General features: G+C 33.6%; 1 protein-coding gene across 1 annotated transcript in view; it reads left to right on the plus strand.

The window, feature by feature from the left end:
• The window catches only part of LOC150086967 (uncharacterized), a 38,229-nt gene extending 32,810 nt beyond the window's left edge, over positions 1–5,419 (plus strand). The window contains exon 5 of the mRNA XM_090372859.1: positions 5,021–5,419. Coding sequence (XP_090228985.1) covers positions 5,021–5,074 — 54 coding nt within the window. The 3' untranslated portion in view covers positions 5,075–5,419. The remainder of the gene's footprint in view (positions 1–5,020) is intronic.
• The last annotated feature ends 7,887 nt before the right edge of the window (positions 5,420–13,306 follow it).

Here is a 13,306-nt window from a genome sequence, read left to right on the forward strand (position 1 = left end):
ACCTTTCGTGGTACAAACGACAAGCCTCCAGAGCATTGCCGTCCGCCAAACCGTACATAAAGTGCATATCCTCTTGCTGCTGATTTGAGTTCATGGTCGGAATGGAAAAACACCAGATTCTGTGAGTACCTTGTGATGAAGGAAATCACCTGCGGGAGATAAGACATTCCGGTTAATAACTCGGGAACCAAGCATTTCCGGAACTATGTTGATATAAAATATTTTTATTGTCTACCTATGAGGAACTCATTCCTGAAGTTTTGCCGTGCATTTTTGAGACACCCTGTATAAACCTATGCCGAGAATGAGCATAAAGTGAAAAAAAAAAAAAAAAAAATTAGGGAGATAAAGTGATAAGAAGGGAATAGAAAGTAACAAATAAAAGATAATTAATTATAAAACTGATAAAATAATTACAAAATTGACAAAATAAGGATATTTCCACACAACTGATCACAGGACAAAAGTATAACAAAACTAAAAAACGTACGCCAATGAGATAGGTGCAAATATAAAGTTATACAACAGCGACACTTAGTGATACTTTTTTTTTTTTTCCAAAACTAAAACTAGAAACTATAAAAAAAATTGCATCCATCACATAGATAAATCATAAACTATTAAATGTATGCTATATACATAATGTACAAGCCTAGAGTAAAAAATGCGAAAAGAGTGTTAAAGCGAGATATAAGCAGATATAATGAGGGTCAAATAGATAGAGTAGGGCGAAGTGGGAAAGCACTATGTATCTGAAACAAATTTTGAAAAAATAAAGTTACAAATTAAGCGAAAATGTGGAAAATTTAGATCGGCGGCTGGCAGTAACGCCAAATTTCTCATTAATATATACAGGGTTGTTAAAATTAAAGTGTCCATATGTAGAGGCCTCTGAAGCGAGTTCTAAGGCTCGTACTAAAGAGAAATTTGGATAACAGGTACAATAAAGAATGCGCTCACCATTTATTGGGGAAAAAAATTAGTTAAAAAATTTGTCACTGTATGGCGCGTAACTATCTTAGTTACGATTATGCAAATAACGTAAGTTATTTGCATAATCGAAAGTTATTGCCACAGCGCCACTACTCAGCTCTATTGTACTGTATAAAAGCAAAGCAGTCTCTTCCAAATCATACAGTAGATGTTTGCCTGCACTACAGTAGCAATGCCAACAACGTTGCAGGAAAAGGCGCTATTAGTGAAGCTGTACTATCAGAACAGCAACACTGCAACTGCGGCTATTAGAGAATTCCGGGTCAGAAGCGCATAAGGCGTGGACTTGTGACTGTTTGTGCTGTCCGCAAAATAATTGCAAAATTTGAAGCGACAGGACATCTTGGTGTTCAACCAGGTAGAGGTCGAAAACAAGTGGACTCCTCTCATGTTGAAGATGTGGCTATGGCTGTCGTGGATTTATCAAGTCAATCTCCATGTGGTAGCGCAAGTGTGCCACCTGTTTATCATGAAATGCACATGCCGTATTCCACTGTAAGGCTAGTAATGCGTCAGGTGTTGCGGTACTATCCTTACAAGATGCACATGCTACAGCAGCTAAAGCATGGTGATGCAGATATTCGTTTCACATATGCACTTCAGTTTCTGGCGAGAATGATACTGGATATCACTTGGCCATGGAACATCCTTTGGAGTAATGAAGGCCACTTCTGCTTAAATGGACAAGTGAATACACACAACTGTCGCATTTGGGCAACAGAAAACCCTCTAGTTATTCAAGAAGTCCCGTTGCATTCTCCAAAAGTGGCAGTGTGGTTGTGAATTTATGGTCATATGCATGATTGGGCCATATTTTTTTGAACAGGTAACACCGACTGGACCCAGCACCTATTTCGTCACTGGACAGCGATATTATGAAATGTTGGCAAATTTCCGAATACTAGAGCTGCAACAACGTGGGTGCCTTCAGGATACCATATTCATGCAAGATGGTACGCCACCCCACATCCACCGTTGTGTCCAACGATTGCTAATGCAACACTTTACAGACGCACGGGCCATCAGCTGTTGTTTCCGGACATCTTGGCCACCCCGATCATCGCACCTCACCTCATGCGACTTCTGGTTGTGGGGTTTTTTTGAAGAACCTGGTGTATCGGGAAGGATGTCAAACTCTGGAAGATCTGAACGACAGCATTAGACGTCATATGCTGGCTATTCCAGTTGACATGTTATGTTCTGCTGTAGAAAATGTTGTTCTTCGAATGGAAACTGTTGTTGACCAAAATGGAGGAAATATTGAACAATTGTAGCGCTGTTCAAGTGATTTGTATAACCACAGCGCCATATAGTAACAAATTTTGTAACTATTTTTTTTCTCAATAAATGGCGAGCGCATTCTTTATTGTACCTGTTGTCCAAATTTCTCTTCAGTACAAGCCTTAGAACTCGCTCCAGAGCCCTCTACAAAGCGAAACTTTAATTTTAACTACCCTCTATATATTAATAAGAAATCTGTAGTAAGTTAATGGATTTTGAAAAAAAATATTATAGTTGATTATTTGAGAGCTTTATGAAAATGATAATTTAAATAAGATAAAGGAAAAGAATTGCTATTGCCAACAAGTTTAAGAAAAAAAAAATAGCAATAATGTAGTTATCACATATGGTAGCAATTCTAACACATTGCGAAGTAGTGATATTAGTTGGGCCTATTAGAAAAATTGGACACCCAATGGAAATAATTAGTAACTTCAAACTTGAAAGAGTCTCTTTTATTGTAAAGATCAACTGAAGTATGATCATTAACAATATCAATATTAAGGTCCAAATAATTAGCGGGATTATTATAGGAATTGTTTTTTTTCTAGAGTTATGTTCACAAGGATACAAAATGGCAAAATCCTTAATAAAGTTTGAATAATTGATTACACAAAAATCATCAATATACCTAAATAACAGGATATTTTGAGGGAAATAAATTTTGGACTAAAGATATAGATTTGCAAGGATACAAGAATCAGGGCTACCCATGAGATTACCCTTAATCTGTTGATAGATATGAAACCATCAAAAACATAATTATTAAAGACACAAAAGGCTGATCAAATTGTTCCAAAGTGTGATGTTACAATTAATAATGTGATTATATTTATGGAAAATTTCTAAAAGAACAATTTTAAAATCCAAGACAGGTTTAAATAAACCGGTGCCAAAACTGAAATAATTCCAGGAATATGAACATAACAATTTTTACAAGAAGTAATAAATCTGAATTTGACAGGTGTTTTATGGAACTTTAGAATGAAATAACCAAAGGGAAATTTAAAATTATTAATATTTAGTTTTAATATCTTCTTTAAAGCAAATAATTTTATGATAATGTTAAGAGAGGAAGGCACCAGTTTGTAAGAATCATTCTCATGTAGCTCTTTGTTTAATGTATCAAAATAGAAAGCCTTACATATAACGGCATAGTTGTTGGAAGCTTTGTCTACCTATGTAATAATAAAATTTTCATGTATTTCTTGTAATTGTGTTTTTATCCTAGAACAAATGTAATATCTAATAGAATTATATTCCATTTTAGAGTATAGTTTTAAAAAGTGATATAAAAGTTCTGAAAAAAACCATTATTTTACCAAATTTAAAAAGTCTCAACTGGTGTATTATGCTTACTGTATATTCCAAAGTAAAACAAAAGTATAAAAGGTCTCTACAGAGTTGTTTCTTAAAGAAGAAAAAGTTAAATTTTGGAGTTAACCTAAATTTGAAGCCATGAGAAAGAATCTCTCTGAATTCTGTTTGGGGCAATATCATGATTACTAGAAATGTGTCCATATTTAGGCTCAACAAAAGATTTGTAATTGTGGTATTTACAAATATAGATTAGAGGAGTTAGGGTTAAAGTTTATGGCCACAGATTTGTAATTGTATCTGATTTTAACATATGCATTTTGTCAACCAGAATACATATGTTAAACCAGAATAAAGAACTATGAATTAATGCAATCACTATTTTATAAAAATCCATAAGTTTTGACTGAAATTTTAAGATAAGAATATGAAAGTCTTTTTGGGATTACTATTGTAAGGTAAAAGCCTAAATTTACAAATGTTTACATTCATTAAATGATAAAGATGAGTAGATTTAAAATGAAAAGTTCGGATAAATTTACAAAGTGCTTTGAGAACACTAAGTTTAAGACCAAAAAGTATATTATGACTCAACTGTATATTGAAAGTTAGATTTTTTATAAAATCTAACAGAGAAATCTTAGTAAAGTATTTAACAATTTGAAATTTATAATAAATGCATGTATTAGATATATGATTAGGAATAAACTGGTGGTTGGACTTATTATTAAGACCATAATGATAAAGAGATTTATATTCAAACATAAAGATTTCTTCCTGTTTTAACCTGAAATTGAGGTTATGAATCTATGCCAAAACTGAAATATAAATATTAAAAAAGGATGTGATTGAAAATGTCTAAATTCAATCTCATGTTCAGTCATATTAATTTTAAGTTTATTGTGGCTATAGTTATTTATAACAGATCTATGTAAATTAACTCTTATATGTAATTTATTACTTGTTTGTCCAATATATTTAATGTTTGAAGTTCTTCATGTGATAAGGTAAATGACACTGTACAAGTTACAGAAGAGTAAATTGCACAGTTGGATTATCAATGTAATGCTGTGGATGCATACAAGAACATGTGAGGCATCTTTTACTATTACTGCTATTAAATTTAGAAATAAAATTGCTATTGGTAGTAACTGAGTGCATATTAAAAGACCCAAGGCGTGGTGCATTAGATGCAAACTTGCTCTGGACAGTGTGTGCATTATGTGTGTGTGTGTGAAGTATTACAATTGGGTAATGAGAGACTAACCAGAACGTTAGGCCTCAGGATCAAGTTTATCTTTTATATATCTTTTATATCTTTAAAATAGTAATATAATAAATATTATTATTATTTATATTATATATACATATGCATATGTGAGAAGTATGTAGGGCATTCTTTCAAAGGTGTTCCTAACTTGTTTTTCAGCTAACAGAAGAAGAATTAAAAGGAAAAGAGCAGCTAATTTTGGACTGCCTCTAAAACAGCTTTGTGACTACAGCTCTTTCCAGTGATCAATAAGCAAACTTTACCAGATTATGTTTAAATAAATAAATATATGGAAAGCAATATATAATCATGAGTTTAAACATGTAGTATCAACTGATAGAAAAAATAAAAATATAAATAAGTAAGACATGACAGATGCACCAAAATGCACAAAGCAGCAATAAAGGATGCAAAAGTTTATATCTGCATGTAAGAATTGATAGGTCTGATAAATTTTGATAAAGGTGCAGAGATGGGAATGAAAAATACACAAATTGGCAAAAACTAAAAGGATGACGATAGCAGAAATAGGAAGTACTGTAGGTTTGTAAATATATATATATGATCATTACATAAATAATAATAACGAGTAATTAAAACTTTGATGGCACTGAATTAATTAAAACTACTAAATCGATCAAACTCTTTTTATGTTTAAAAAAATATAGAAATTTCGTGAGTGTTAGTGAGGCAATTTTTAAAAAATTGCTTTCTGGTAACAATTACATAATTATTAATTTTATGTTTAGGGTATAAGCAGTGGCGTAGCTAAGTTTTGTGGGCCCTTAGGCAAGAAATCATTTTGGGCCCCTTATTTTTATTAAAATAAATTTTAAATAAGTATAATACAAAAAAAATGTTTAATCATTTTAATAACATGAATATGTATTTTTTTACAATTTCTTTATAATTTTACAAACATGAAAAACATGAAAATTAATGTTACAATATAATACTACTTATTAAATACAATTTGACAAACATAAAAAATTATACTATAACTAATAAATTTAAGAAAAAAGTTAAAATGTTACTTTTCGTGCTTTTACATTTGGAAAATAGTAATATAGTAATAGAGACATGTGTTGCAAGGAAGCAAGCGTATGAGCTTATGTAGCATTAGCCAAAAATAATAATAATAATAATAATAAAATAAAAATAAATAATAATAAAATAAAATATTTAAAAAAAATCACACAACCATTCCCTCTAAAAGTTTGTCCAGTTCCTCCTTGAATTTATTTAAGCTATCAACTTCCACAACGACGAGCGACATAAAAATACTTTTAATAAGTAACATGTGCAAATAGTGCTCGCGTCAGTGGCGAAGGTACCACACAGGCTAATATGGCATGGTTGCTAAAGGTCATGTAAGGTGGTTCGGAAACACAGATGACGAGGTGGGGAATCCAGAATTTGTAGTTTTGCTTCTGTTTTGTGCAATAAATCAAAGCGTTGTATTATTTAACCTTGTAAGCAATGCAAATCAGTACCAGACAAAAATATGGATATTATCAACCAGTGTACAGTACAGATGAAGCAAACCCGCAAAAAAAAAAAAAAAAAAGTACTGGGCGTCAAAATGACCCTCAAGCTACTACCAACGGGTTATAAACAATAAAACGATGAAGTATATCAATTACTTTTCGTCTTTTGTTTCAATGTCAACTTTCCTTGCCTTTTCACACATCACTTTCAGCACTTAGTGAGCATTTAGAAGTCAGATATAACAAAAAAAAGTTAGTTTATATTAAACATGGTAATCTTCAAAGCGTTACGAAAACAAGTTCACAATACGTCTGTGGGAAAAAAAAGGTGTACAGTACAGTACTGTATACTTTATTCAAACACCCGACACGTTATGGCGAGTAGGTCACTGAGGGGAGTAGACGTAAACAAACCCTACTCCTTTGCATTACATTACTTATTATAACTCCCACTCTCCTCATAATCTACGGGAGGCAGGGAGATCGAACTGAAAAGTTTACAGAGCCTATAATCCTTTCAGTCCAATGTATATGTACAGAGAATAAATAAATAAATATACCGTACATACATATATACTGTATAAACAGTAAGTACTGTATATATGTAAATAAACTTTGTTGTTTATTAATTAGCGCTTTTGTTATTCTTGAACACAGCCTTTCCGAAGGGAATTATACATAATTGAGAAGTTCCCTTGAATCTGGAATTCTCCTGTGAAGCAAAGTCAGATGTGTAAGTGGGGGTATAAGATAAAGAGGTCTATACAGTTATAAGGGAACAAAACAAAATAAGGAATATTATAATAAAATTAAAGAGTATATATAAAACACATATATATAACATCCTCGTTATTTCACCCCCCCACACAGAAGTATCTATACAAAAGTCTATGAGACAGAGAGTGAGAGACTCTGTTAGAGATGAGACTGTTGCGCGGTAGCACGGTGGTATCGTCACGGATCTCCCCACATCGGGTGGAAAAAGCCCGAGTTCGAATTCTGTCGATGATGCAAGGAATTTTAATGGGCTTTTTTCACTCCGTGGCTGGGTTAGTCGGTTTCAGACACAATAAATATATGGTTAGACACAATAAATATATGGGTAGATGTAATCATTTACGGGTGACCCTAATATCATAATTTGGGGGGGAGGGGAGGTTGTAAGAGATGAGACATTAATTAACCTAAATGAAGACTGAGAGGGGTTTTGGGGGCACCGCCCCAGATGTGGAAACAATACTCCGTGGTAGGCCGGATTTGCGATTTATACAGTCAACAACAGTTTGGAAGAGAAGTAACGACAAAAAAAAAAAAAAAAAAAAAAGAAAACCAAGTTTTTTAAATGCAGAGGAAACAATATATGTAATGTGCTTTATGCCAGGAGAGATTAGAAGTCGGGGTAATCCCCAAGATCTTGCCTAGAAATCGGAGCGTCATCGAAGATAAATATAGGAGCAGAAGAATCCTTTTTGCGAAATATAAGACAGGACTGAGTTTTAGAATGTTGAAATTAAGTTATCGTTGCCCCACTGAAGAACTACCTAGAGATCAGCATTTAAGGAAATGGTATTCGAGAAGTTGAAGCTGTTTGAGCAGGGCAAGGTTTCTCAAACTGGAAGGTGGAATGCAGTGTGTTCTCGTCAGTAAAACTATGGATAGGATTTCCGATCAATGGACGAAGGTGATTAATATACAAGAGGAAAAGAGTGGGAGAAAGAACTGAATCTTGGGGAACACCAGCATTAGTGGAGAAGTTAGAAGCCAGAGAGCCGTCTACCATTAACCAGTGAGCGGTCAGAGATAAAACTGGATTTATCAGTTTTATCTCTGACCGTAGTTTTATCTACTCAATTACAAAAAAACAGCTGGAAAGCTATAGAATGGAAGCTTATTTAGAAGACCTGTATAACAAATACGAACGAAAGCCTTGGAGATGTCAAGAGCAACTGCTTGTGCTTCACCCAACTTTTCCATTCATTTGCCCATAAAAGGATAACATAAGCCAGAATATCATCAGTGAATCGACACTGACGGAATCCATACTGGGGATCGTTGATCAGACGGAATGTTTCTAGATAATCTAAGCGTTGACGGTTAATTGATTTCTCCATTACTTTAGAAAAAGTAGAAGTAATTGCAATCAGACGATAATTTGATGGGAGGAATTTGTCACCCTTTTTAGGAAATGGCTGAACATGAGCAAATTTCCAAGCAGAAGGAAACACACCTTTAAAATATGGAAGTGAAAAAAAGCGGCAAAAAACAGAAGTAAGTTCAGGAGCTCGGGTTTTGAGAACAAGTGCAGAAATACCATCAGGACCTGGAGCTTTCTTAGCATCAGATTCAGCAAAACCCTTCTGACATCTTTTTGACGGAAGACCACAAGAGGCACTGAATGGAGTAGTGTACTGAGAATGGTTTGAGGGGTTTTACTAAGATCATCAATACATGAGTTGGAAGAAAAATAGGATGCCAGCAGGTCAGCTTTATCTTTGGTTGATGTGGCAACAGAACCATCTGGTTTTGATGGAAGTGGGAGCGGAGATGGGCAAAAATTGCAGCCAATAGTTTTGGGAAGAGACCAGAATGGTCGGCTACCACTGGACAAGAAGAAAGTTTTCTACTCTTAGCCTGTTCGAAATCTATTTTGGACTGATTAATAACTGCTTTACAAAGTATAAATGATACTTAATAATAAAATTATTATTATTAGTCACTTATAAAAACGTAGTACTGGAAATATTTTGTAATAAAAATTCAGAAATATTAAACGATTTCAGAGAATATAGGCTTAGTGGTTCGGTTTCAAAATATTATGTTGAAAGGGATTCGCTAAAAAAATTTTACGTTGAAAGGGGTTCGCGATAAAAAATATTATGTTGAAAGGGGTTCGCGAGTCAAAAAAGGTTGGGAACCGCTGCAGTACCGTAACAATGCACTTCATCAATACTCAAACAAAAAGCAATACCATAATAATACTTCTAAATAAAAAACAAAAGCCATAAACAAACATCATTACAATTATAAAAAATAACATTTCATTAAACCATACATTTTATATACGTTGTTTTAATTTACTTTTGACAGTTATAAACTCGAAAAGTTCAATATTTTTTATTTATACAAAAGCTTTCAAACCTCTGTCTTTGCATAAAATACACTTTTTATTTTTAAATAAAGTTATCCGCCTTACATACACTATTATAAAGAACTGTATACAAGTATCCCTAGCCAGTCGTTATCTTCCACTATCATTAGTTTCCTCTTTGAATGGGCTACTCAATTTTTCAGTTCACAAAGAGGATTTTACTTATTCGCAGTGAAAGCAGTGGGCTATGACCAGCAAATTATTTGTTAAAATGAATAAAAATGTAATTACCTATAAAATTTTTATTGTCTTATTCCACATGCTACACCCTGTAAATTAAAAATAATAATAATAAATAAACAAAAAACAGGGTAGGTTGCATAATACACATCATATTATATACTGGGAGCATTCCAATTTTATTTCTGAAATTAATTTTATTTTTCTTTTGTTGTGATTAAAAGAGTGAAAAATCAATAACTAACGTGTTATCAATTAATCACGAATTAATTAACTAGCAATATATAAAAGTAATTGTTTTCACTTCACTGCATATATCTCACAGTGTTCGCTCAGCTTTTCATAATACTTCACTGATTTCTTCCTAGATTTTTAATAAAAACTGAAAAGTAACACGTATTTTAAGGATTTTCTGTGATAATAAATTAAACAACAACACATATCTGTGATCGTAGTGAGCAGTCAACATTTTTGCAATATAGTTCATTCATTTCCTCCTATATTTTAATAACTGTTGAAATAAAACAAATATTTCAGGTTCTATTCTGATTAATATATTTTTGCAGGAAATGATTTATATATTTCATAAGCTGATAACAAAAAAAAGCTTTAAAAAAGCGACTTTCATATGGGCACTGAGAACATCTTTTCTGAGCATGTGCTACATTCAAAGCAAAGAACAAAATATTACAATATGCAGTATATGGATAGCCTATGTGATATGCATGTGACAAAAAAAAAAAAAAAAAAAAAAAAAGAGAGAGAAATAAACAGTAACTGTCGGATTTTAATAAATCCAATTTTTATGAAATCTGTGATTCCTCGATAAATCTTTCTGAAAGATCCAAACATAATTTCCTGAATTCTGTACACTAGATAAGTTGTCAGCGCCCAGTAGCAGGTAGAAACGAATGAACATAGTGAAAACAACGCATGTGCGAATGCGTCTATAAAACTATACGCAATTTACAATTATAAAATAAAAATATTATGTATTAATATAATGCAAATATTATTATGTTATTATGGAAATATTATGTTATTATGGAAATATTATTTAATGATTTAGAAAGAATCAATAACTGTTAAATAATCCATTATACCTTGTTTTTTTGTAACCATATCTAAATAAAATTAGAAGAGTTATTCTTTGAATTCAGTCACACAATTGTTTCTATAAAATGTAAAGGGTTTTTGAAGACGCACAGTACTAAATATTATTATTAGTAGTAGTGTGGGGGGTGGTTTGTGGAAGTTAGATTCTGGGGGGATAATAATTTTTCTTTTATTATTTATTATTTTTTATTTATTTATTACTTATTAATAAATTTCTTTAATAATAAATCACGTTATCCTTCCAGACCCACCTCTTTTAACTTTGTATTCCTTAATTAAATATCCCCCTTAATTTACCTCCCCTCCACGTTAACACCTGACTTGTATATTGCACAGAAGATCACAGATTCTGGGGGAATAATAGTTCGTGTATGTCTCCTCTGGACTGGCTGAGTATTCAGAATGACTCAATACTACACATGATAAACATATACAAATTTGTTTATTTCACAGTATATACATTAAAGAATTGTATCATACAACATCAATTGGTATAATGTTAATAACTGGCATTATATGTGTGTTAAGATGTAAAATTAATAGCAAATGATATAATATGTCTCTTCGTGTCTTTCTGCCTTTTTTCCTTCTGGTTTAGGTTACATCTCATAACATTATTTTTATTTTCTAACAGTTAAACTTCCCAACTGGAATTACCTCAGTGGGCTTAACACCTCTATGTCCTAGATTATAAATCCCCGCTGTAATCTTTCATTAATTTATCCCTTCCAAAATAATTCAATCATATTATCTTGTAACGTTTCAAGTACATAGAACACCTTTACATCTTAACTTAGAACATACCAGTCTCAAGTACATGTATCTAAATCTTCCTTGCTTTAACTTATCCTTGAGATGAAGTACATACATCTATGAACCCTTTTCTCCCTTTTATACTAATCAATACCAAATCTACTATCAACTAAATAAACATTTTTCTAAAGTCCTTCTCTTCAAATCTACTATCAACTAAATAAACATTTTTCTAAAGTCCTTCTCTTCAAATCTAGTTTAAAATTATTATCTCGTACTTACATATTAACTTAGGGAATCACTCCTTACACTACCTTTTCTCAGTTCAGGGGCGACTCATCATCGACAGCATAGGGCATCATCAGGCTCCAACTGGAATTATTCATCGGCAAAGTACTGCTGTTCATCTACAGGGATTCTCCTACGTTCAGGAACTCGCTCTTCTTTACATACGGCTATTAAATAAGTTGCTCCGGCCTGCTTTTTGGGCGTCTGATCAGTTCGACGAAACTGGGAAGCATAATAGGATTATCAGGACTCTTCTTACTGCTTTATTAAGAAGCCTGGCTATGTAGCTCTTCCTTATCGTTCTATGGTGAGGCTTTTCGATCCTTTTTACTCAGCTCCAGCATAGGTGTTTCCATCTTTCAAGGATTATCTCCTTCCTATTTCAACAACTCTTAAACAGCATCTCCCACAACTCATTACTCTGGCCGCTACTTTCTGGCGATTCTCCCGGCACTTCTCGGGATTTCTTTCCAGCCGCACATCACTCAGGCATCTCCACGGGAACTCTCCATACTTCCACACTGCCAAAACTCACAACTCTCCCACAAAAACCCTCCTCACTCCTTTCTTGCATCTGCCTTTTTGTTTCAGCCGCTCATTCTATTTTTATCCAATCGTCGTTCGTTCTCCATCATCTCATTATTCTCATTCGCTCTCTCCCACTTCTTCCGTTTTTTCTTGGCCCTCCCTCTCCTGGGGTAACTTCCTGTTTACGAAATTTTCTTCAACTTCGATGAACTACAGGGCGTCTAGCAATTTCTAGATATTTCCTTGTGATCATTCCCGATTCACTTACCGCCATTAGTCCACTCTGTTTCTTCTCTACCGCTCCTTGAAATCAGTAAGTGCTCAAGGAGTCGGTCTGTTTCAAATAGCGGCAGCCATTTCTACATAGTGTATATCGCATCCAGGGTTTTCTTCACCCTCCTAGTTCTTAAAATCTTCCTCTCCACAAGGGGGAGTCGGTTCCCTTGTTCTTTCCTTCCAAAGAGCTGCTCACTTTCTGTTTATGCGACCATGAACTGGCCTTGCGGTGCTCCCTTTGTACTAGTGTTCCAGTGCTCCTATTGTCTTGTGTACCGTCCTGCTACCTCCCGTTGTTACGTTAATCCTCCCCTACTTGACTGTATGGACAGAGCGATCGCAATCTAAGCTGAAATCATCCTATGTACATAATATTATTTAATATATACATTGTTTTCTTGTTATGTTATAATATTTATAACATAACATTCGCTAGGATAAGTGTAAGAATTTTGTTCTTACATTCCTTCCGCCTCCCTTTAAAATTTATATCCCCATTATAAATTTTCTACAGGTTCCCTGCTTGTGCGTCTTCTTCCATGGCCTACTTATTAACAACAACTGTATATTCCCTTTTGATCTGTCTCCAAGCACCCTCCGACTCCCTTACTCCCCCCTTACGCAAAAATTACCTCTATGGAGTCCTTGGTAATCCACTCTTTTTCTCCT

Source organism: Mastigoproctus giganteus, chromosome 4 (assembly GCF_048544385.1).
Source record: "Mastigoproctus giganteus isolate SK-2022 chromosome 4, ASM4854438v1, whole genome shotgun sequence".
NCBI classification, from domain to species: Eukaryota; Metazoa; Arthropoda; class Arachnida; order Uropygi; family Thelyphonidae; genus Mastigoproctus; species Mastigoproctus giganteus.